General features: G+C 39.4%; 1 protein-coding gene across 15 annotated transcripts in view; it reads right to left on the minus strand.

Annotated features, from left to right (window-relative positions):
* The window catches only part of Enox2 (ecto-NOX disulfide-thiol exchanger 2), a 291,296-nt gene that overhangs the window by 5,470 nt on the left and 258,844 nt on the right, over window positions 1-26,982 (minus strand). For 10 of the 15 annotated variants that reach the window (XM_029472964.2, XM_029472962.2, XM_029472963.2 and 7 more), the window contains 4 exons: window positions 23,849-23,963; window positions 9,693-9,874; window positions 7,644-7,751; window positions 3,431-3,542 (listed from right to left, as the gene is read on the minus strand). In XM_029472964.2, coding sequence (XP_029328824.1) covers window positions 3,431-3,542; window positions 7,644-7,751; window positions 9,693-9,874; window positions 23,849-23,963 — 517 coding nt within the window. The remainder of the gene's footprint in view (window positions 1-3,430; window positions 3,543-7,643; window positions 7,752-9,692; window positions 9,875-23,848; window positions 23,964-26,982) is intronic. The other 5 variants (XM_085838203.1, XM_085838205.1, XM_085838198.1 and 2 more) reach the window with 3 other exon arrangements.

The raw sequence follows: 26,982 nt of genomic DNA on the forward strand, positions 1-26,982 counted from the left end.
CATCAAATCACATGTCTATCTATCTATCTATCATTTATCATTTGTGCACAAATATGGACTGAGCCACAGTATATCTGGAGGTCACAGACAATTTGAAAGAGTCATCTATCTCTCTATCATGTAAATTGTTGGGGTTAAATTCAGGTGGTAATCCTTGGCAGAAAGTTCCTTTAACCACTGAGCCACCTTGCTGGCTCCAATATAATTTGCTATGTGAATCAGAGTCTTGCTATATAGTCCAGACTGGACTTGAATTTACAATTCTCCTGACTGTCTTCGGAGTGCTGGGATTACAGGTATATTCTACTAGCCTAGTTAGACGTCTACTTGTATGATGTTGAGTCGTGGCTGATAGCCCCTTGCTAGCTTCAGGGCTAGCTTTGCTAGCTTACTTTATCTATCTATCTATCTATCTATCTATCTATCTATCTATCTATCTATCTATCTATCTATCTATCTGTCTGTCTGTCTGTCTGTCTGTCTGTCTGTCTGTCTGTCTGTCTGTCTGTCTATCTATCTATCTATCTATCTATCTATCTATCTATCTATCTATCTATCTATTTTACTTATTCACTTATCTATCTATCTATCTATCTATCTATCTATCTATCTATCTATCTATCTATCTATCTATCTATCTATCTATCTATCTATCTATCTATCTATTTCTCCATCTATCTATTTTACTTATTCATTTATTCACCTATCTATCTATCTATCTATCTATCTATCTATCTATCTATCTATCTATCTATTTCACTTAACATCTGGCTCACTGCCCCACTCCTGGTCACCCCCTTCCACAAGGATTGGCCAACACAACAGTAAGACTAAGATGTGATTAAGAGCATGGGGGGCTTTTTGGTTCTCTACCTTCAAACCACACTGACACAATGAAACCTCCATAAAGACATGACAGCATTTAGAGAGATTTCCAGTTGGTGAACACAGAAACATGCTGGGAAGGGAGCAGAGCAAGCCCATACATGGCATAGAGGCTTGACTCCTTTTTTCTTCTTTTCATGCCCTATGTATCTCTTCCATCTCTCCAGTCCTGCATTCCATCCTCTACAGCAGGGTTCTCCCCTAATGCTGTGGCCCTTTAATATAGTTCCTCAGGTTGAACTGACCCCCAACCATAACAGTATTTTCATAACTATAATTTTGCTGTTATGAATCTTATGTAAATACCTGTATTTTCAGATGTTCTTAGGTGACCCCCTTGAAAGGTGTTTTGGAGCCCCGAAACAAGTCCCAAACTATAGGTTGAAGAACTGCTGCTCTACAATATTCTGGCAATAGTTCACTATTTCTTGGAGCTCTGGGAATTGTGCTAACAAGTTTGAGAATCTGGTGAGTGGGGTAAATGGAATTTCCTGACTTTTTAGCAAGACAGGACAGAGTGTGGGTGACTTACTGTTATAGTGTGCATGTGGAATGATACCCAAAGGTTCTTGTGATAAAGCCTAAGTTCCCATCCTGTGGCACTATGTGGAGGTAGTAGAACTTTGAAGATGTGAGGTCTGGTGGACATGAAAGCATGCTTTTGGAAAACACAGCCCCCTCTCTCTTGTCTGTCATTTATCCTGGTCATGAGGTAAATGATGCTGCCACATGTTGTCATTCTGATGTGGTACCTTGGTGTAGGCTCCAAAGTACCAATTGTGCCAACCAAACATGGACTGAAACTCTAACACTGTCTATCGAAATAAACATTTTTTTCTTTTTTTTTAAATATTTTTATTACGTATTTTCCTCAATTACATTTCCAATGCTATCCCAAAAGTCCCCCATACCCTCCCCCCTACTTCCCTACCCACCCATTCCCATTTTTTGGCCCTGGCGTTCCCCTGTACTGGGGCATATAAAGTTAGCATGCCCAATGGGCCTCTCTTTCTAGTGATGGCCGACTAGGCCATCTTTTGATACGTATGCAGCTAGAGTCAAGAGCTCCAGGGTACTGGTTAGTTCATAATGTTGTTGCACGTACAGGGTTGCAGATCTCTTTAGCTCCTTGGATACTTTCTCTAGCTCCTCCATTGGGGGCCCTGTGTCCATCCAATAGCTGACTGTGAGCATCCACTTCTGTGTTTGCTAGGCCCGGGCCTAGTCTCACAAGAGACAGCTATATCAGGGTCCTTTCAGCAAATGCTTGCTAGTGTATGCAATGGTGTCATCGTTTGGAGGCTAATTTTTTTCATAAGTGAATGTTGACCAAACATTTGGGGATCTGATGTATGAGTCTGGCATCTAAAGTGAGGGCTGATTTTTGAGACTCATTTGTTTATTTATTTATTTATTTATTTATCATCCAGCTCACTGTCCTACTCCTGGTCACCCCCTCCCACAATCCTTCCCCCATCTCCCCTCCTTCTTCTTTGATCAGGTGAGGGTTTCCCTGGTATTCCACCTACCCCACCCTGTTACTTCAAGTCTCTGTGGGGCTAGGTGCATCCTCTCCCACCGAGATCAGAGAAGGTAGTCCAGCTAGAAGAACATATCCCATGGACAGGCAATAGCTTTGGAGACAGATACTGCTCCATTTGTTTGAGACCCACATGAAGACCACGCAGAATATCTGCTACATATGAGGGGGAGGCCAAAGAAGATAGGAACTCCACAGGAAGACCATCAGAGTCAACTAACCTGGACCCTTGGGGCGCTCAGAGACTGAGCCAAAATCAGAGATGTTGTCTTTAAACCTGTGGAATGTAACTTCAGGTAACTGAACTTACATCAGAGTGGAATTTAATAAAGCTGTCAGATACCTACTTGGTGTTTGAGACTTGGAAAAGTAGTATTGCAAAGAACGTGTTGTGCTGAGAAGTAGAGACAAATACCCCTTCATCTGGCATCAGAAGAGCCGACACTCCCTACTGAGGCTCATCTGAGAAAGCCTTTCTCACCAGTGTCTGGACTAGCCCTCTGAATGAATGAGCAAGGACCCCTCTCTCTTTATAGAGCAATTAAAAGCACACAATGTGCTTCTGTACTTGACCCACTCTCAGTATAATACTGACTACAGCACACTTGGGATGACAGTGGCTACGAGGAGCCAGAAGTGGTTTGGAGCTCTTAGAAGTTTTTTTGTTTGTTTGTTTTTTGTTTTTTTTTTTGTTGTTGTTTTTGTTGTTGTTTTGAGACAGGATTTCTCCGTATAGCCCTGGCTGTCCTGGAACTCACTTTGTAGACCAGGCTAGCCTCCAACTCAGAAATCCGCCTGCCTCTGCCTCCCAAGTGCTGGGATCAAAGGCATGCCACCTGGCTCTTCTTAGAAGTTTTAATGGAAAAATTTTCCTTGATCTTTATCTCTCATGTTTAAGACTCTTGTACCGTCATACTTCATACATGCTTGCCAGACATGTTCTGTACCTTATGGGTTTTGTGTGTGTGTGTGTGTGTGTGTGTGTGTGTGTGTTGGTTTGCTTACCCACTAGCAGTGCCTCACGTTCAGATTTGACAGGATTGCTGACTGCGGTCTTCTCAAGAGGTTGCTCACCTTCTTGGCTTGATGCACACAGTCTAGAACCACAGTTTTCCTGCTGGAATAAAATGCTTCCTGGGTCAGTTAACCCTATTTGTCCAAAGAGTTGATTTCAATTAATTGTACAACATATAACTTTGATTAAAAGATGAGAGGTAAGTTCTAATTGTGTTGCCTAGTAATAACAGGTGTACTTCACTGTGCCCAGCAATAGGTCCACAAAAGCAACACAGTACCATTAAAACAACATAGTCCAGTTTGGGTTGCTGAAAATACAAATTCTAAAAACACCACAGATAATCCAAAGTACCCTTTAAAAACATTTATTTGGTGTGTGTGTCTGTGTGTGTGTGTCCATGCCCACACACACCATGCTATACTCGTGGAGGTCAAAGGACAACTTTCTGTATTGATTCTCTCCTTCTCCCATGTGGTACCTGAGAACTAAACTTTTGTTTTCAGGCTTGGCAGGAAGTACCATTGCCATCAGAGCCAAAGCATCTTTATATGGTGTCAAAATGCACAAGGATGTAGACATTTATCTTAACCAGTTATGTTTCTCTGGCTGTATTCTTAGGCTATATATAAGTAATCGTGGGACGCAGACTCCATGCCATTGTGTATTACATATTAGGTCTTGCTAAACACATATCATCTCCATCATACAGGTGAGGTAAGCAAAGAAAAGATAAATTGGGTAGCTTTGCTATATTTGCATTGTTGGATAATGGAAATGGGGGAGTTAACGTTTCATCTCAGGTTATATGCACTCATATGAATGAATGAGTATGTTGATTCATATTCTCATCTTCCTCCCTCCCCCTCTGTCTCTCTCAACATTAGATCCACATTCTGCTCATGGGAAGTCCCACATCTGAGTAGAGAATGTACATCCATTCTACTCAGGTATCAATGCTGGCTTTTGAACTAGAAATTAGAAGATTTATCTCTAGACTAGAGACTCCGTTTCTTGTTTCTCTTCTCTGTTAAGTTAAAGATCAGTTAAAATCCTTCTGACCATGAATAAAGATATCAACTGTCTGTCAGGCTTTTTCTGAGTGTAGCAGTTTGGTTTTATGAGATACTCAGGTGAGTTTTACGCCCAGCAGGCACTGTTTGTGGCTCTTTCTGTCTTTAGGTGCAGGGGAAAACACCTTTCTGCATTGTATAGATGAAGTAAAAGCTTTCAGAGGAAGGAGTAAAAGAAACTCCTGCATCAGTCCCACTGCTTCTGTCTTTTCTTTTAGAACAAAGTGCTGGGGAGGGCTCAGCAGGCGTGAGCCGGTCATGCTGGCTTCTGATACTCTCGCACTTCTTCCCTCCCACGAGGCCTGGGGAAAGGGGGCCACTTCTGTGTTCTTTAAAGGTGTCTTCAAAGCTTCCTAGATAACAGCTTATACTGAAGTGAATGGTCTACGCTGAAAGACAAGCTGTTTTCCGGCACATCTGATTTAAAACACTGGCTCATTTCTAAGGCAGGGGCTTTGCATCTGCTTTAATTCCCTTGCAACCTTAAATGATCCAGTAAGGCATTTCTTAAGTGTGGGCATTTAACAAGTTGAGTTTGATTTAAGATAGTCAGATTTTCTGAGAAGTCTTATTCATCTAGGATGGAACTGTGACTCAACTGAACCCAATTTCAAATTCATCATGGCTGGCATTAAGCAAATTAGAAGTGGTATTAGATGTGTATTTCCTTGAACTCCACTAGCATATTCAAGGAGGTAGTTCTTTCCCCCAGCAAGATAGACATAAGTGATACTGCTATACTTCAAAACACTGTCAACCGCTCATGTGGTGGCTTACTGTTAAGAAACCCAAACAAAAGCAAAAACCAAGCAAACTGAACCTTACTGCTTGCCTTTCAACGTGAAATTATTTTTGTCGTCTAATGTGATAGCCATGGTCTCTTACTTCCTAACCTAATTGTGTCAGGCTGAAATATTTAGTCACAAATCAGCTTCGTGGAGACAATCAGTTTGTAATGATCTGTCATGAATTCTTCTAAAAGAAGCTTTGCTTGAAATAACAGGAAAAATTCTGACTCACACAGTTTTCTGATCATCAGATGGCTCTCTGGTCCTCCTTAGCATATTCCCTCTCAGATGAGAAACACTTGAGAAACACTTGTCATTGAGCACAATATGACACGTTTCTTCTGTGCCATTTGACCTGTTGTTTCTTTAAACAAAAATTTTCACAAAGCGGGAAGCTGCCTCTACTACAAATGTGCTGAAGTCAATTGTCATGGCAATCTATAGAGTGATGGTAAGCGTGCTCTCAGCAGCGAGGCCCCTGGTCTAGCTAGGATCTTCTGGAGACATGGTGCATTTTATTCAGGAAGAGAAACAGCTATGTTGCAGCTCTGGGACAATTTAGAAACTCTGATAGCATGAGGAAAGTCCTGATAGTATAGCAGGTTTGGCACTTTTCAATTAAATGCTTGATAAATGAATTTCTCTGGGATTGTGCTCGTTTCTTTAATAGCACCCGCAAAAATGGAAAGTGAGTTTATTTTATGATGTGGAAGAATTAAAAGCATATTGCAAATGGCCTCTGAAAGAAAACATTTTCAATCATTTGTTTCAACTACACCAAGGTTGCCAGTTCCTAATGGCTCTCTGGGGCACATCCCACACTGGTAAACACACCCAGGGCCTGCATCTGTTCTGTCTCTGAGCTGAGCAAGGAAGATCAACAGCAGCTCTTGCAGAACTGTACCATTGCCGAGGGTGAACTCTTGGTTCAAGCTCCTACGTTACCTCTTCACACAGCAGCAAGTTCTGGTCAATAAGTTTGTTTGTTTTTTTTCCCTAGAGGATAACTTCAGCTGAATATTGAGGCCTGTGAGACTGGAGAGGTATGACAGAGACAGCAGAAGATTTTACACATCAAAAAGACACACCTCTGTTGTGATCCACAGACCCATGCAAAAGCTAAATAGGCTGGCCCAGGTGTCTTCACTGTGTTCTTTTTGGAGCAGGTTCTCCCTTCATTCATTAAGTTTCACCTTCTCTTCTTTGTTACTATCATCTGGCTTTAGAAAAACCATGTCTCCTTGTTTCTCCACAAGGCTCCCCATCCCCCTATTTTGGTGTTGGCTGTTTGTTTGAGACAGGGTCTCATGTACCCCAGGCTGACACCTAACTTGCTACTTAGCTGAGGGTGACATTGAAGTCGTAGTGTTCCTGTTTCAATTTCCTAAGCTTTGGGATTCAAATGTGTATCACCATGCCTGACTTGGTTGGTATTGGCTGTTACTCTGACCTGATAGGGTGGGTGTAAAGAACTGTCAGTGTTCTAGTTGCATTCCTGCTTTAATGAAATGTTCAGTTAAAGGTATGCTCATCTGGGATGACAGAATTTAAGGTAAGGTATGGACTCTATCAGATTGTCCTGTAGGAAAATCTGTAGGGCATCTTTTCCTGATTAATAATGATTGATGGGAGAAGCCCAGCCCACTGTGGGTGATGCCACCTTTTGAGCAGATGGTCCTGGTGTTGTATAAAAAGCAAACCGAGTGTGCTATGAGGAGCAAGCCAGTAACCTTTCTCTATGGTCTCTGCTGCAGTCAGAACTCCTGAGCTTGTAAGCTGCAAAGGGAAATAAACCCTTCTCCATGTTACTTTTGGGCACAGTGTTTCTCACAGCAATAGGGAGCAAACCAGAACACATAGGCTTTCTCTGTTGTTATTGGTGTGAGGAGATGAGGCGGTGAAGAAGTATGCAATATGATTTCCTTCAATGGCAAAGACAGAGGAATATGATAATTGGAACGATGATAATCGGAACGACATTTTATTCACTGAAAAGTATATAAACCAGAAGCTTTATCATTTATATTTAGAAATGATAAAGTTCTCATACTTAAAAACAGACCTCTTGATACAAGACTTACCACAGAGAGGAGGCTGTTTTGTTTTGAGACAAGGGGGTTCTCAAAAAGGGGGTTTTGAACTCAGAGATCTGACTGCCTCTGCCTCCTAAGTGCTGGGATTAAAGATGTGCACCACTATGCCTGGCCCAGAGAGGGACTTTAATTCCCAACTAGCAGTATTTCACATTGACTTCTGTTGCAAAAACTTCTAGGGCCTTTTTACTATCACTGAGAGAGGAAGGGGGAAGGGATAAAAAGAAAAGATTGATATAGGACTTGTACCTTTTCATGAAAATTTTCCAACAGTTGTTCTACCTGTAAATTGTCGTCTTTGATTCTGTCAAGCTCAGCTTCTTTCTTTTTGTATTCCTCTTGGACTTTGAGCAGATGCTTCAGGAAACAGCACAGATCATGGAATTACTCATTTAGGCTTACACTTCACACACAGTCTTTGGCTGAGTTTAGCTATCAAGTGGACTAGCCTCACTTCCCCCTCTACTAATAGTACCTTTTTCTACACAGAGAAAAAGTATCTTGGGAAAATCAAGATACTTTCTACTATTTAAAAATTTGGTTCTTATGTATTTCTTCTGAATTTGTTTATATTTTATAAAGGACCAGAGAAACCCACAAACACAGTCACTTAGCTTCTGCTCTGTCCCAGCTGTGCAGTGAATACTGTACAAACTATCTTGATTGTTGAGGAGACATGAACTTAATGTTGAAAAACATTTTCTTTGTAAAGTTGTCTACCATACCAATTTTGGTTTGTGTAGAAAGATAGTTATGAATCCAAATCTCACATATGTTTATTTCTGTATCAGAAGGCAAGGAACTGAATTTGTTATCAGTAAGGGCAACAAACACTGCTTATTGAATTTCCTTTAATTTACTAAGCACTGTGCTAAGTATATTAGCACATAAATGCATTAATTCAGATAAAAAGTAGCAGAGTTAGATCTAAAGCCAGGCCAGGTATCTCTGACATTCCTTTGTCTTAATACATGTTTATTATACATCTTTTGCGATAAAATGGGAAAATGTTGCTCATTCTTTATAGTACTGTTTTCCCAAGGCTAATTTTTAGGCGTCTGAGATCTATGCATGGAAGTGGCACAACTGTTTGTATGTGTAATGGTTTCAAAAGCAACACAGGAAGAAGAGAGAAACAAGGATAAAGGTGTTTCCAAAGTCTTATTTTCAGACTTGCAAAAGATCATCAGCTCCAACAAGGTACAATGTATGTTGTCAAAGCCTTTTGAAGGCTAGCTACAGGGACACTTTTTTGGTAGAAAGATCTCTGATATAATTTATGTATTCTAATTAAACTGTGGTGACAAGTAAAGGAAGGTAAGCATTTTCACACATTTTGCTAATAGGAACGGTGACTTATTAATGTGCTATTACTTGTCACCCAGGAAGACAGTGGTAGCAGCAATAAGAACACAAGGCTGCTAGTGCCAGAAGACTCCCTGTTCACCATTTATGATTTCCAAGCAGCAATTAGTTTGCCCTAGATAATTTCAAAGCACAGAGTTGAAACACATTGCACACGTTAAAATGTAAGGAAGATGGTTGGTATACTGTGATGACAGGATATGATCATATCCTTTCTTAGAAGCACTAGTCCTTCACTCTAGTGAAAGGAGGTGTTGACAGCTTTTATATTGGAGGCTCACTGTGGTGATGGCCACATCACATTTGAGATACTGACCACCTGTTATTCAATTTCCATTGGATTTAATTATTTCTCCTCTTATTCAGATGAATCTTTAGCACTCATTTTATTTTTATTACATGTGTTTGTATATGTGTGAGTACCCATGGCGGCCATGAAGCTGGAGGTACAGGTGCTTGTTAGTTGTCCAGCATGCTTGCTGGGACTGCTGGGAACCAAACTCTAATCCTCTGTAAGAGTATATATGCTCTTAATCATTGAGTCATGTCTCTAGCCCGGCACTTTAATTTCTATACTTGGAATTCTGTGCTTGTAAAGTCACATACATAGCTGTGAAAATAAAATACAAGCTAAACTGGTGTTACAATCCTAAAACCCTGGTATTTACTACATGGTTTCCATTTCCATGAAAATCAAGAATGAAGTCTTTGTTATTTCTTCTAAAATACTATACTTTGTTGTTTTAACCAAGTACATACTTACCGATCATCATTTTATCATATGCAAGTAATTGAGACTTTTCATAAAGACAATAAAGGCAATACCAATAGCCTAAAGTAACTAACTTCTGATCTTTTGGCTTCAGCACACCTGTTTGCAAACAAAGCAGATGCTGTTCTTGCAAACAGCACAGGAGAACAAACTGCCCATACCTGTTGCATCCCTTGTAGGGCTTGCTGCAGAAGTTTCAGCTGCTGTTCCTTGTTTGGGTCATCCTCCCTGTGGGCTTTGCCTTGTTCCTGTTTGAGCAGTTCTACCTCATTCCGGTATGCGTCCAGCTGCCAGCGGAGGCTATCATTTTCCTCCTTCAGAGCTTCTGCCTGTGACACTAAGGCTAAGTCAACAGAAGATGGAAAATGGTAAACCTTCTATCTAGATGTTTTCATGCTACACCTGAGGGCTATGAAAACTTGGTACTTTAAATCAATGTGTACAAAAAGCTGCTTGATGAAAAACTTTAGGCCCATTTAAGTTGTTCAGGGTAGAAATAGATGGACACAAAAGCAGAAGGGCTTGCTTTCCAAAATGAAACAGGATTCCAATACACAAATGTCTTCAGTGTGGTTCATACTCTCCTTACCAAATGTAACTCCTTGCAACTAGCATCTATTACTTTGATGAAAGCACTGCAATGACCAAATAGAGGACTGAGTACCTTAACACACAACCACATACACCAACATTTTGTTAAAAGAAACCAACATTGGCTAATATTAGAGAAAAAAGTAACTGCATGAACTAAGATAACATTTCTTCTTTCTGCATATGAAGAAATATCCACTGCATCTTAACAGTGAGTATGAAGCTTAACAAACTAAAACCAAAAAGTAACCTTTTCTTTGCTTGTTTGTTTGATACAGGGTCTCTCTTCAGAGCCTTGGCTTGCCTGTAATTTCCTATGTAGACTAGGATGGCCTATATAGCCTTGCCTAGCCTGGAGCCTCCAGTGTAGACCAGACTAGCCAGCCTTAAAAATGTAGTGACCTGTCTCTGCCCCTCAAGCACTGTGATTAAATGCATGGGGCTACCAAGCCTGGCCCAGAAACATTTCTTAATATCTTTAGAGAACTGAGGGTATTGGTATTAGGCAAATGACTCCTTAAACTAGGGTTAGAGACACTGAATACAATGAATCACAGCTTATAGAACCAGAAAGCCATGAGCAGAAACTCACATGAGAACCAGTGCTAGGGTAGAGAAACAAACTGAATTACTAGAGGCAGAGCATGGACAAGCCTATGAATTAAAAACCCTAAAAGTGATTATTTTCCCCTTTAGGTTCTAACAGCGAATATCAGAGAAAAATCTCTTCCTGCTTCATAGGGGGAAAGGAACAGGTTTGAAGATTGAAATACAAGAACATATGCTGGCGAGGATGTGCAGAAAGAGGAACACTCCTCCATTGCTGGTGGGATTGCAAGCTGGTACAACCACTCTGGAAGTCAGTCTGGAGGTTCCTCAGAAAACTGGACATAATGCTACCGGAAGATCCAGCAATACCTCTCCTGGGCATATACCCAGAAGAAGTTCCAACTGGTAATAAAAACACATGCTCCACTATGTTCATAGCAGCCTTATTTATAATAGCCTGAAGCTGGAAAGAGCCCAGATGCCCCTCAACAGAGGAATGGATACAGAAAATGTGGTACATTTACACAATGGAGTACTACTCAGCTATTAAAAAGAATGAATTTATGAAATTCTTGGACAAATGGATGTATCTGGAGGATATCATCCTGAGTGAGGTAACTCAATCACAAAAGGAGTCATTAGATATGCACTCACTGATATGTGGATATTAGCCCAGAAACATAGAACACCCAAGATACAATTTGCAAAACACAAGAAAATGAAGAAGAGGGAAGACCAATGGGTGGATACTTTATTCCTCCTTAGAATAGGGAACAAAATACCCATGAAAGGAGTTACAGAGACAACGTTTGGAGCTAAGACGAAAGGATAGACTATCCAGAGACTACCCGACCTGGGGACCCATCCCATAATCAGCCACCAAACCCAGACACTATTGCATATGCCAGAAAGATCTTGCTGAAAGGACCCTGATATAGCTGTCTCGTATGAGGTTATGCCAGTTCCTGGCAAATACAGAAGTGGATGCTCACAGTCATCTATAAGATGGAACACAGGCCCCCAATGGAGAAGGTAGAGAAAGTACCCAAGGAGCTAAAGGGATCTGCAACATTATAGGTGGAACAACAATATGAATTAACCAGTACCCCGGAGCTCTTGTCTCTAGCTACATATGTAGCAGAAGATGGCCTAGTTGGCCATCATTGGAAAGAGATGCCCCATGGTCTTGCAAACTTTATATGCCTCAGTACAGAGGAACGCCAGGGCCAAGAAGTGGGAGTGGGTGGGTAGGGTAGCAGGGCGGGGGGAGGGTATAGGGAACTTTAGGGATAGCATTTGAAATGTATATAAAGAAAATATCTAATAATAAAATATATAAAGCAAAAAAAAAAGAAAAAGAAAAGAAAAAAAAGAAATAGAGAACATTCTGTTCTTAACCATACTTGTCACCAAGGTGGGGGAAAAGTATTTTATCAGAACCTTTTGATGCTTTAAAGGGGCATAAATAAACTGAAGAAAGGGAGATGCTTAACTCTAGAACACTGGTTCTCAACCTGTAGGCCATGGGTCATGGGCCCCCTCTGGGGGCCACATATCAGATATCTTGTATATGAGATACTTACATTACGATTCATAACAGTAGCAAGATTATAGTTACAAAGTAGCAATGAAATGATTTCATCTTTGGGGATTACCACAACATGAGGAACTATATTATTAAAGGGTCACAGCACTAGGAAGGCTTAGACTGACCATACTAGACCCTTCTAGCCATCTTGCTCCAGCTAAAGCTGGGAACAAATGTGAGATTCACGAGTGAAGTTGCTGTCCATGGGCAAAGTGTTATCAAAGCCTGAGAGTTGGCCTGGGGTGCACTTCAGATGCTAGAGTGCTTAATTAGCACTAAAGAAGCCTGTTACTGTGACATACTTGTAATCCCACAACCCATGAGGTGGAGGCAGAGAGATTAGAACACAAGCTTCTGTCTCAAGAAAGATGGAAGACTTAATCATAGAACTGAAGGATGTATTTCTTCTTCTCCTCTACACAAATGAAGATCCATTTGCTAGAGTTCATTATATCCAGAATAGTAGTATCTGATATTTAAGAAAAATTTATAAGAAATAATAAATTTCAAAGGCCAGTTTGAGAACACAAAGACACATTAAAACTTAGATATGGCAAGGATGCTTGTGAAAATAGGCAGCACAGAAGAACAGATGGTTAATACAAGCAGAGTTAGAAACGCTAAGGAAGAATAAGAAATACTAGTAACCAAAAGCACTCCAACAGTCAGAAGAACTTTGGCAGGCCAGTAGACTGGATGTGACTGAGGAAAGAATCTCTGAGACTGGGGATATAAGAACATAAAGTGCTGAAACTGAAAACATGCTATAGTCCATCTAGGATTGTATAAAAAATCCACTGAAGACTGGGCAGCTTATGCTCAATAGAAATTTATTACTTAACAGTCTTGGAGGCTGGGCAATCCAAGATCAAAGTACTTCAGTGTTTGGTGAATGCCTACTTTCAGGTTCACAAATGGTATCTTTTGCATTCTCCCACCAGAACAGTGCAAGGCAGCTCTCTGGGGTCTCTTTCCTAAGGGCACTAAGCACCATCCCAAAGTTCTACTAGCTAAATGATAACTAGGTTTCATCATATGGATTTTGGGCTAGATAAACATCCAGGCCCCAACAAAAGCAGGGAAAAATGTCTCATAGAAAAATAATAGACAAGCCGGGCGTGGTGGCGCACACCTTTAATCCCAGCACTTGGGAGGCAGAGGCAGGTGGATTTCTGAGTTCGAGGCTAGCCTGGTCTACAAAGTGAGTTCTAGGACAACCCGGGCTACACAGAGAAACCCTGTCTCAAAAAACCAACCAAACAAACAAAAAAGAAAAATAATAGACTATCTAATAACCTGGTACAAACACGGAAAGTGTGAGCATGAATAATGGGAAGGCCACAAGAACATTTGAAACCACAATGATTAAATATTTCCCCAAACTGTGCCATACACAAAACTACATAAAGATCCATGAAGCTCACAGAGCATTGAAGATAAATGCCCTCAAATATACACAGAGTTTAGCAAATCAAAACAGTTCTTTATTAAATAGGCCAGAAGAAAGCCATTACTTCACCCATAGAGGAGTAAATAGAAATATTAAATACGATTTCTCAGAACTACACAAATCAAGAGAAGGGAGGGAAGTATTTTAACAAAGAAAAAAATATCACTAATGTAGAATTTTGTGCCCTGTGAAATTCTGTTCAAATGGAACTAAGAATAAATAAAGATTTCTTTGGCTAAATAAAAACTGAGGGGGAATTCTGACAGTAATAGTCAAAAGGTTGTTCAGAGCAAAGAAAAATTGTATAGTTCAAAAATTCAGATCTACACAAAGAAATAGATATAAAAGATGAGTAAGTGATGGTAAAATAGCATCTTTTATTTTTTCTTATTAAATGATCTAGAGTGTAACGCGCCAAGTGGCAGCGATGACTATGCATACATTTATGGATGCTTTGCACACATCAAATGAATGACAGCAATGATGCACGGGATGAGAGAGGAAATGGAAATATTTTGTTATTGTATGATAGATACTTGCATGATCCAAAACAGCTAGAAACAAGTCCAATGAGATATATGGAGGGAAGAGAAGAAATCAAAGTTCGAGGCCAGCCTGGTCTACAGAGTGAGTTCCAGGACAGCCAAAAACAAAGGAAGAAATGAAGATTGATAGTCATGTATGAAATGTGCTACCTCAGGAAAGCAGAGTGTTTCTGCTCTCCTTGTTCTAGGGTATGTAGAGTCAATGTATAAAAGTAAGCTCTAGCCACCCATACAGATGGAACATGATATTTCTGTTGCCTGTGTACAGTCTTTCATTCTAACATTATCTACCCCTGACACTGTCACTCACTTCCTTCCATTGTAGAACATTATCCACAGTGTCAAGAGCTTTATTTTAATCTGAAAAGGAATTCTAGTTCCATTCAACTTCATTAAATGTTCTCTGCCTCAAAAAAAAAAAAAAAGGAAACTAGAAAGAATAAATTAAATGAGTTAAATATTCCTTTGCTAACAGTTGGCAGTTTCTTACAAAATTACATATGTGTGTGTGTGTGTATGTATGTCATAAAGTTGAGCAGTTGTGCTTCTTTGTGTTTTCTAAATGCCCCTTCCCAATCCTATGTTTGCATATTTATATTCCCATTTACTCATAATTCTCCATATTTGGAAGCACCAAAGATTTCCTTTACTGGGTTAATGAAGAAACAAGTTGTGATATATTCAGGCAGTGCATTGTCATTCAGTGGTAAAAAGAAATGAATCCTCAAATCAAGAAAAGTCACAAAAGAAACAAAGGTATGATACTAAGTAAAAGAAGCCAGTCTGAAAATGGTCCACACTAGCTGATTCCCATTATGTGACATTCTGGGAAAGGAAATACCATAGAGACAGCAATATGATCCATAGCTGCCAAAAGCCACCAGGGACAAGCAAAAACTGGGCAGAGCACAAACTTTAAGGCAGCAAAACAGTTTTGTATGCTACCACCATGGAGGAGACATGCCATTATACATGTGATAATACCTACAGAATATAGCATGTAATACTCACACCAGAGGAGCCCTACTATAAGCTATGGACTTCTGGTGATGAAGGGCCAATTAGGCTCACTGATTGAGATAAATGTGCCATTAAGGTGAGAGAGGCTGATGGCGGGTGGTGCAGGAGATGTCCTCTGTAGACAAGCTTTATACAAGGAGTCTTTATTTCCTTCTCCCTTTTACCATGAACCAAAAAAAATCTTTTAAAAGAAAATTGATTAATCAAAATGATGACACATGGAGAAATCCATGTTAAATTTCATTATTTATGAGTTTGTGCATATTTTCAAGGTCAACATTATAAAGCCTATTTCCAAATATTTAGTCAGAGGACTTTCATTGATCCAACCAACATTTATTGAGTATTCTCTGTATTTCAGCCCCTGACTATGGTAAAAATAGGTGATTCCATTAATCTCTACTGTTTCTCCACTACATCAAAGGAAACACTTTGCTTTTTCATGGTGTTAGGGTCATGTACATGTTAGGCTAGAGCTTCACTACTTAGCTATCCTCTCACTCCACGTCTTCCAAAATGCCAATAGAACATGAAATACAGAAATGAAGATAGCAAGTTGGATCCAAATTACAAAACTATACATTAAGTGTGTAGTTATACAAAAGGCAACTAGACAAGATGTATATTTTCTCAGCTATCTATGAACCTCTTCTTCTGTCGATTTTAAGGGGGTAGAGGGTGCTTTAAGGGGGTTGATTTTTGATGGGTAGAAAGTAAAAGAAAAATAATGAATTCAAATAATTAAAATGATCTATCCTAATAAATGGTAGAAGAATCTATATTTCAAAGGAAAGCTTTGGAGGCCAGGGAACAGGTGTCAGTCATGGCTGCTGCAGGCAGCCCCTGGAAAGGCAAAGTTTGAAGCTCTGAGAGAGAAGGTGAAGATCAACAGGGACCTTAGGCTGTCTGAAATAGCAGGAACAAGGAGTGTTCATTTAGGAAAACTACAGATAAGGAGCAGGCCAGCCGAGGAGAGTGACCAGGATTTAATGTCTGTCCTGCTGGAATTGTTTATTTTGGTCACATCCCTCCTTTCTGTTCTTAGTGGAAATAGAAATCTGCAATCCTTCTTTGCTATGATGAACCAAAACCTCCAAACCTTGATGGAGAAGCACCCTCTATCCCCTTAAAATCGACAGAAGAAGAGGTTCATGAAGGATTCAAAGACTCAGTCTCATAAGGAATATGGGTTACAAAGATGAGTTATTTATAGAAAGAATCTTGTTTTTCAGTAGAGTCTCAGAAAGTCCAGGCTGGCTTTGAACATACTTTGTAGCCAACTATGAACTTGAACTCTTGTTTTTCCTGTTCTTCTTATCAAGTGGTGAGATTACCAGCATAGGCTACCATGTCTGGATTTCAAAGAGAACTCTATCCTCAAGTTAAGACATACCTCATTCCTAAAAGGAATCAGCCTTTAGGAAGAACAAGTTAAATTAAATGTCTTGAACCTAAGAGTGTTCCTAAAGTTATTAGGCTACTATGGTTAGAGCATCTACCTAAAGTAGCGTCACTTAATAGGAAGCGTTTCTCTGTGTCCACATTTATTTTCAACGAATGCTCATGTAATTATCTTCATATGGCAGTTTTACATCTCACATTTCAGTTTATCAATTATAAGAGACCCTTTTCAGAGCACATTCATTTTGTGTGTGGTTTCTAGAACCAATTTTAATTACTTCTGTATCCATACGGATTTTATGTCTTTGAAGGGAAAGTCATTACATAGAGACTTGCATTCCCAGACCTCTAAATATTATCTAGCCTTCCCATCTCACAGTGGCTGGGATATTTTTCATTAGGCATTCACAGTACCAAAGGAAGATGATATAAGTGATTAGTGTGTGAAGAAAATGGTATAGGAAAAGGGACGTTAACCATCTGTCAAACAGAGAATCTAATATTTGGTTTGTTTCAAGGACAATATCAAACCGGAGTTGGGTGCATAGAGTACAGGTTTTTCTGCAAAGCACGATTCCTACAGGTGGATAGTTGTTTGTTTCTACTTTGGTTCGAATGTCATTTGGTGATCTATATGGCTCAAAAAAAAAAAAAGAGTAACATTTAATTTTCCTCCCTTTCGTTTCTCCCTGTACAGTGATTATGTTCATGTTGTACATATCACATGGAGAGCAGGGAGAGGCTCAGCCTAAGAAAGGGCAGATCCAGGAGAGCACTTAGAGGGATAATCTCTAGTTTGAATGTGAAAATATTTTCTCTCTGAGAAAATGAGGAAGACAGAGTGCTTGTGTCCTGACTCGGGGAAAGGTCAGGCTGATGAGCACTGACAGATAGTTGAAGGCAAGCAAGGTCAGATAATAATCTTCTCAGTTTATACCTGTCACTAAGCAAAAAAAAAAAAAAAAAAAGGGAGGAGGGTAATGATCACCTATAAAGCTGGCAGAGTAGGGAATGCTTCTCCACAAAATGTATTTCCCCCTCTCTGAAGTAAAGGTTTTTGTCATTTTAATGAGGGCACGAAGTCTTTCCTTTCACAAGACTTAATATTAATTGGTCCCATTCCTGAAGTGGGAGTCTTTTGTACATTGCCAGAACATTGAAAAGTTCGATATTACCTTTTAATAATATGTTTGGGTAGGTGAACTCGTCAGTCTTGATATTGAAGAGCACAGTATGGGGAATGTATTCATATTCTGCCATCATTAGTGTTCAGCTTCTCTTTTCTGACTATTTCTTATGTGGGAAACAGTTTTCTTTATGCCAATTGCTTCTTAGATCTGATGGCTGCCAGTTTCTCATGACAATACGAAAATATGAAGGCAGCTGTGAACACCTACTCCTAGAGGAGCCACTGAAAGCAGAATCTCAGACATGTGTCTGTACAGTGAAGAATCAAAACAGATTTTGTTTTGAATATTAAAAATATTCACAGGGTAAATGAAACAAACAGAAACAAATAATAACAGTACATTCAGTGATTCAGCTACTCTTGGAAACTTTCGTTATAGAAGATGCTAAACAATGTTACAAGATGATAGGAAAAAAAATGTTAAGCATGTCTCTCCAAGCTCAGAAAACATCTGAGCCTGAGCAAGTCTCAAAGGGGAAAAGGTAAAAACAACAGAGAGGGAGATGATCTAAGTACAACCTACAAGGGGCTGCAGGCAAAATTTCAAGTGCTCCTTGATTCTCTTTGCCTCTATATCTCATTATTTTGATCTAGTCAGTTTTCTACCAGCATAGATGCACCTAGGTCATCATAGTTCACCTTTATGACACCTACATCTCTTTGTCAAATATAGACGCCCCCCCCCCTGTTAATTGTCTCTTTGCCCTTGATAACTCCAAGACTTCTTGTTCCTAAATCCCTAAACTCTTTGGAGTGGCCAACTTCATCCAGTCTACTAATTGTTGTTGTTGTTTTGGATCAATTCTACTGTCAACTCATCAGCACCCTCTGTTTCTCCAGTCTCCTGAAAACCTTTGACCAAGCTGACTGTGATGGCCTGTAACTTATGGTCACTTGACTCAACTTTCTGTGCTCTTTCTCCTGGGCCTCAGAGCACATTTAAAGGGAGCTGTGGATCGAGGCAGCTAGGTTAATATGGACTCAGGTTGGCCCTTGCTGATGGATCTCTCAACTCTTGTTCCTTCCCTGCTTTCTACAATATGTACTCCATATCTATTCCTCACTCTTTAAGGTTTTATTTCTACATAGCTTCTGTGATTAATGAATGATCAATCTCTTACTATATACAGAAGTCTGGGCTGCATATATACTTTCCGCTTCCCCCTCTATTTTGTCAGAGAAAATTCTCTTTAAAATGTAAGCTTCATCCAAGTTTGGATCCATTTTGTTTTTGTTTGTTTTCCCACAATTTCCCATAAATGTTCTCACATCTTCTAGTGTTGAAGAAGTCACATTCTTTATGACCCTCTTCCCTTCTACTGAACATAAAAAAAAAAATCAACTTTAAAAGTGAACATTTGTAATCCCAGAACTCAGGTGGAAGAGGCAGGAAGAGTACTGAAGGTTTGAGAACAACCTGGGCTATAGAGTAAGTTCCAGAGCAATTTGGGCTCACAGCAAGACCCTGCCTCTCCATGCCTCCTCCACATCGACCTCAACTATAACAACAAGTCCTTTAATTTCAGTGCATTTATGTAAGCTCTGCTCGGTGGTTTACTTTGTCATCCTCCCCACCATCTCAAAGATGATGAAGCTCTAAGAATGGGATTTCACTTAGTATCAAGGCATTTACAGAAGTAACCAAGTTACTCTATAGTGATTATGGTGGGCTGCAACCCAATATGATTGGTTCCGTTACTGAAAGGGGAAATTTAGGCATGGGGACAGATTTCATGTGAAGATCAAGGCAGAGATTGGGGTAATAAACCCCTATGCCAAAGAATCCCAATGGTTGCTGCCAAACAACCAGAAACTGGGAGGAGTTACAACACATGTTTCATGTTGGCATAGTTTTGGGTTATTTAATTGGGTTCTTATACCTCTTCCTTTCCAACCCTATTCCACCCCAATCCCTTCCACCAACCCTATCCCCAGAACTAGGTAGAAGAGAATGAAGGTTAGCAGGGAAAGTGGCCATAGACCTCTTTAGACTACTTCCTGTTGATCAGGGGTATTGGGTACCTAGGGGAAGTCCAATCTTTACTGTCATAAGAATGTTCAGCAATCCAGCATCAGCAAAGCAGCAATCCAGGAAATGTAGCAGCAGGGACCAATAGCAGCTGGGGCAGTTGGGGGCGCTGGAGGAGCAGCAGCCCCCATAGCCCCTCTCAGGACTCTCCCATTTATCCCTCTCCAGAGTCCCCAGACTTAAACTATCCACAGCTGGCAAAATCATGCCCCTGCCAGTGCAGGAGACAAATTATCACCTGCCACGAAATAGCCTCTTACCCCACACATAGGATTAAAGCAAAAACATATTCACACACCATAACTGTTATTTTTTTAAAGAAACCAAAACACTCACAACAAAAACTCTCACTTCCAAAACCTTTAGAAGGAACCAAGTCTGCTGATACTTCCAGCTTATTTTCCTAGTCTTCTAAAACTTACGACAATAAACCCTCGACTGTTAAGTCTCTCACTGTATCCAGTACTTTGCTATTCCAGCTCCAGGGAACTAATATACTCATCTGTTCTCTAGTTTCTGAGATTAGAGAAGAAGCTCAGTTTATGCTCTTTCATTTCCTTCACCTACACTGCAGCCTTACACTAAAGCCTTTAGTCTGTTCCTCTATGAAGGGCTCTCACATCTTCTTCATCCTAGTGACATCACTCTAGACACAGTCTTCATTATCTCACAACTCTATTCCTAGAACAGGATCTGACTTCTCTGTCTTTTTCTAAATTATATTCTAAAAAGTAGATTTCATGCTGCTGTCATCATAGTGGTGCTGTGGTCTGATGTGCTTAGGATGCCATATTGCTTATTATGCTAAATCTAAGTCTAAAATGCATTCTCCTCCAGACAGTAGATCCAATGTGTCGACTTAATCTTTTATCCTCCAAAACATAGCTTGCCCCTTTCTATCATCAACTTCCTACTTCCTACTTCAATCTCTACACACCATCAGGATGCTCTCTTACCTCTGTTCCACACCTGTTCCCCTTTCAAGGCCCTGTAAAACTGTGACTACTCTGGACCAGGCTGGATTCTAATCAGTACTTTCTAGGTTAGCAGCAAATAGATTTTTTTTTAACTTACATGGATTTATAGATGTTTATATTCATATTTATGTTAGCTTGCAGGACATAGAAATAATTAATTGGTTAAATTCTTAAGGTAAGACTAGTGGAAGGTAGAGGATGGGGAGAAGGGAACAGGGAAAAGGATATTTTGGCTAGAACAATCAAGGAGACTTTGTCTAGATTGCTCTTTCCAAAATATGGTTCCTGAACTGCCAGAATCTAAATATTTTTTAGTTTCTGAAACTCCCATTAAAGACCTACTGGATCCAAGCCTCTATATCTCATAACTATTTTTTAATTTTAATTTTCATCAGCTTTATTGAATTATGACTGATATAGAATTATATATAATCAATGTTTACAAGGTTGTTTTCCCATAGAAGTATCCTTTGTACAATGATTTATATAATCTAACATACCTACCAGTGAAAAAGGTACATGGGGGTTGTTAGCATTTAATGTCTACCCTCACAGGAAATTTCACATATAAAATACATTATTCATAATAGAATGTATATTTTGTGACTGACAGTTCATATGCTTAAGGAAATGGGTTTTAGGTGGACCAGCTCTGATAACCACTAATCTAGCTGAAGAAGGAAAACATGGAGATGGAGAAAAGGACAGCTCCTTTTAGCCCTTCTGCTTACTGGGTACATGATTAACAATAGATTGAAGCAATTTCACAATATCCAATTTGCTCCAATGTGATTTCCCCCTGTTGAATAGATTGCTTTTGGCATGCAGTCCTTTCTTCCATTGAAAGTACTGTACCACAAATATGGGCTAATACTGAGTCTCTGGAAGAAGAGAAATTCTGAGGCAGGCCAAGGTACTGCTGGTTTTACTTTGGTTGTGAAGTAAAAGATAAGCAGGAATACACTGTAGGGCCCTGGCATTCAAGCTTGGGAAGCACAGAAAACAACAACTTGGAGATCTACACGCTTAAGCTTCTAATTGGAAAGAAGTGATAGCTAAAACATGTAGCTGATTTAGATAAAAACCGAGGAGACACTTGCTGGCTCACGTCGAGCAGGATCTCTGCAGTTGAGTACTACAGAAGTGAGATAACAGAATTAGATACGATCGAGGGGAAGAAGAATGCACAAAAGTCCTTGAATTAAAATGAATTGAAACCTTCTGGGAGAAAAGCTATTTGGTAAGCTCCATTAAGTCTATTGTAGATAGCTTTATTTGACAAAGCAGCATCCTGGCATGTGGAACAGGAAAGAAAATAGCTATAAGATGATCTGTCAGGGAGTTTCCAGTCTCTAAACGAATAAGATTCTGTGCAGTAGCCAATACAGCTTTTAACTCAGAAGAGATACAGAAGCAAAATGCAATTATATATCCCTAGTAAGTACATTCAATATGAATTTCCCACATACCCTGCACTTCCCCCCAATAACTCCAAAAACTCTACAATCCATCAAGTGGGTGTTCAAACTTAGGTTGCATTTATTCCACTATAACAATGTAGAAATAGTGTATATGATGCTGAAGATACTGAGGTGTAAGAAAGCCTATGAGTCATAATTAATCTGCTATTGTTTATCTTAGAGAAGCAAATAAGTTGCATGGCTCCACCATTGTTACAGTCTTCTTATTTGGCTATAGGTTTGCAGTATTTATTTGCAGCAAGTCACTATTTTGGAAATGCTAACCACTGCTTATACAGTATCTAATGTAGATAGTAGTTTGTATGTATCAAGCATATTACAAAACCAGAAAATTCCATTCAACAGCTAGTGGATGCTTTTACAAAGTCTGACTTGACAGTGTTCTTCTGTTTATAGAGTGAACATGGGATTGGAGCTTCTGACTTCAATATATAAACACCTGGACTGGGACCTTCACATTTACGTTTTGCTCAATCAATCTGTCCCCATGGCAAAAGGCAGAGACACAAAATTACTTGTATACTTTCAATTGTTGCATCTTGCTTGGCACCTAACAGCTATAAAATGACTAGATGAATTAATCTAAGCACCACACATTCCAAGTGAGATGTTATGACACAGATGATAATTGCCAGTGGGAGAAAAGTCTCTCCCAGATCTGAGACTAGAAATTAGAGATTTGAATTTTAGAGCTAGTACTTTGATTTAAAAAAAATGTGGGGGTATGTGGTATATGGCATGTGCTGTACAGATATGCACAACCACATGCGCACAAAGCAAAGAGGCCAGAGAAGTATGTTAGGTATTTTGCTCTATCATTTTCTAGTGATCATCTTGTGTGCTTCCCATCTCCCAACAGTAATGTGGTTACAGGCATTTGTGGCCATGGCTGGCTTTTAAGTGGTGGTTCGGGGTTTGAACTCAGGTTCTCTTGTTTGCATAGTAAGTGCTCTCACATACCAAGCCATCTCCTCAGCCCAATGCCTGCTCTACTGCATTTTCTTATAATTGATGTCCTAAGATAATTCACAATGGTTTACCTGAAAAACTGGTCTGGTGGCAGGTATTCACTCTTGTAGTCATCTTCTACTCATGATAATTGATGATGAAACTGATGGGTAAGGCGTTGTCTTACTGTTCAAGAAGATTACCCTATAGGCCTCCTTGGTGTCAACACCATAGCCTTTGTCTTACTGTGAGTTCTTTAGTGTACTAGATTAAAATAAACATCTTCACATAGACAACTTTTTGTGGGCTTCTATTTGGTTCACAATATATTTGCTAAGTAACTGCAATGCTATATAATACAGATTTTTTTAACTCTGTAGATTTTAAACATTGTGACTTTATGACAACATTAGATTTGTACATTATTAAAAATGTTATTTAAAATTGTGCATATGTTATTTTGACAGTCTGTCCTAAATTATATGATCAACATTTGTATTTACTGCAAGTAAATGCTTATTACATAAAACAAGCCAGAATTTTCATTACCTGATTCCTCCGTTTCTTTTGTTTCTGTTGCCTCTTCTATTTCATCATCAGACATTTCCATTTCTTCTTCTCTTCTGATCCCCATTAATTCATCATTATGAATGTTGCGAATTTCCTATGGTTAAAAGGTATTGTTTTCAGAACATATTGGGGAAATGGACTAAACACCCTCAGGGTGCCCTTAAGACAAAAAGGCAAAGACACACTGAGGCTAAATGGTCTCACTTAAAGGAATACTTTCCTACACTCTGTTTTTCATTAAGCTTTCTTTCCAGACCCAGAACTATAGCAGCCTAGGATTCTTAGGTCCATTCCATATTAGAAAGGTCAGTTGGCCCCAAAAGACTCTCCTCTTACCTGTGTGGATCTCTGGAATTTCCCTTTAGCATTTTGTCATTTACACTTTCCCATGTTGGTCACTTTAATTTTGCTGCTTGCTATTTCCTGTCCTCCAATAGCTCTGCTGAACAGAGTTCTAAACCAAGATTTTATAGTTTAAGAAGATACAGAAAAAAAAATGAACGGTTAAGAGTAAACTTCTACTGGGCTAACTCTCTCATGGACAGTAACTATAATGTTTGGACAATAAGAAATGCGTACCTACTTGATGTCACTGGGGAGGGAATAAATGTAGGGATATTATAACGAGGAACTGGCATTTGCAAGAAGTGGAAAACAATACAGACAAGTTTTCTAAGTTTGAAGTCCTCTTAGTTTGAGAGCAGATGAGAGTTAGTCACAGGGTAGTTACATTTCTAGTTGAAAACCCGGCCTTTGTGGCTTAAACTGGAAGCAAGTGGTTAGTGGAAAAGCAGCCACTGCAAAGTAAGGAAGGGATCTTAGAAAGAAGTGTGTATGTGTGGGGAGATGACAGCATGGAGGAAAGGGGGAATAATGGAGAGAGGAAGACATACATTCATGCATGCATACATACATACATACATAAAAACCATACACACACAGATTCTTTACAGTCTGCATACAAAAACGTGGTTAACATTTTTGGGTGCTTTCTCAACCAAAGAAGCATAGATGGCTCCAAGTAGTTTAGCTAAGACTAAAGGAGTTAAATTGTTACTGGGAACTGCTCTCTAACAGATAAAAACCTCTAGCTTAAAAGACCAACCTTGAATGTTTCAGATGTAGTATTCAGTAAACAAAGAATCAAAGTAGCTCTTTAATTGTCCTCATGGTATAAAGGAATTATGCTCACATTGAAGAAAACGATGGAGCATCTCATCAGAAGGTCAGAGATCTTAAAAATATCCCACATCCATTTAGTTTAAAATAAGAGAGGATAAAAGTTCTTTCTTTCTTTCTTTCTTTCTTTCTTTCTTTCTTTCTTTCTTTCTTTCTTTCTTTCTTTCTTTCTTGGTCTGGAAATAATGAACTAAGAAAGAGAAAGTTCCTATTGTACACCTTTATGATGTTATTGTCAGTTACTTCCACATATCTTTGTGCAGTAAAATTTTTGACAGAATGATTTTTCAGCATCTGGTGATAGAGTTCAATCAGCAGAACAAAAATTTAATCAAGAAATACTTAATGTGAAGATTTTTCTTTTTACCACCGAAAGGAGTAGAATAATGAGGAATTGATTAGGTGATAAAAGTCACTCTCCAAAATAAGACAACAGCAGATGCAAGGACAGCTAGTATATCCAAGATGTAGTAATGAATGAGAAGCCTACATAGACAGACACATACACATGCACAAACACATGCATATGAACATGTGCACATACAAACCCACAGGTTCATACTAACTTAAAGCTAAGTATTTCCTGATAAACACTACACTTATGAGTCACAAAGCTGAGTGACCAGAACTGCATTGAAATCCACTGTATAGACAGACTTTTCTAGAAATTCAGCTTCTGGGTGTGAGGAATGTAAAATAACTTTTATTCCTTCAGACGTAGAGATGAGATGAGAGCCATACCTAAGTTTTACAAATACATGGCTTGGGCTAAGTCCAGAGAATTTCTCTCTCTGTACAAATTATCCCTAGGCCTAGTCCTGGAAGCCTTTAGCCTCCATACAATTTAATCTAGGCCTAGAATGTTCTCAGCTTCTGAGACTTTCTGCTGAATAAGCTCACCCCTCCCTAGTTCTCTTTGAACTCTAGCTGGTTCACCTCAGCTGTTCTGGCTCAAACTCCTCTCCAAGCTGACAGATTCAATCTGCTTTCTCTTAGCTTCTCACTGAATTGCTGTGCTTGTCTTCAAACTAACTCTGGTAATTTGTTCTAATCCGGCTCCTTGTTCTCTGGCTTCAACTGTCTCTGCTGTACAAACCGAACTGCATTAATTCATGAATGGATTCAACTCCCCTACACTGCACTCACTGCACTGACTCCCAACTAACTGATTCGACTCAGTTGTACTGAACTCAGCTGACTGAACAGAACTGAATAGAACTCAGCTGTATTCAGCTGAACTGGTTGTGCTGACTCTCAACTAACTCAACTCCTGACTGCACTCTCTCTACACTGCTTTTAAGAAGCTGTTCTCCTGAGAGGTGGGCATATCCTATCTCTAGCTCATGTTTCAATTTTCTGCCTGATTTGTCACTTTGCCTCTCAATTAGCTGTCATTGGGATTAAAGGTATATACTAAAAGACTTCAACCAGAGAGATTAAAGGTGTGTACTTAGGATATGTCTGAATTCCAGCCAGATCATACAGTCCTAGAAGGGTTTTAGATGTGATCAGAGCAGGCATGTTGCTAGATTATAATTCCTCTACAGAGGGAAGCTCTTCAGAGAAAATTGTCTATCAAGAAGTGCTGTGTATAAGTTAGGGACTTAAAGACTACTGACAGTACTATCAGAGCCTCAGGAAATTGTGGGATTGGATATTGAAGTTTAAACCTACATGTGAATGAATTTTAGAAAGGGAGAAAGGAAAGAAGAAATAATGGCTGATGACTCCTTAAATTTGACTAAGGGCATTAAGCCACTTATCCAAAGAGCTCAGTGAACCTAAGGCAGAACCTATGTAAAATAAAGTATGTCTGGGAACATCGTAGTCCAACCACAGGAAATTAAAAACAGTAAAAAATACTCTTAAAAGTAGCTAGAGGACAATACTATATTATATAGAGAGGAAAACAGCAAAACAATCTCATTAAAGTT

Source organism: Mus caroli, unplaced genomic scaffold (genome assembly GCF_978045245.1).
Source record: "Mus caroli unplaced genomic scaffold, Mus_caroli_1 scaffold_5, whole genome shotgun sequence".
Lineage (NCBI taxonomy): Eukaryota > Metazoa > Chordata > Mammalia > Rodentia > Muridae > Mus > Mus caroli.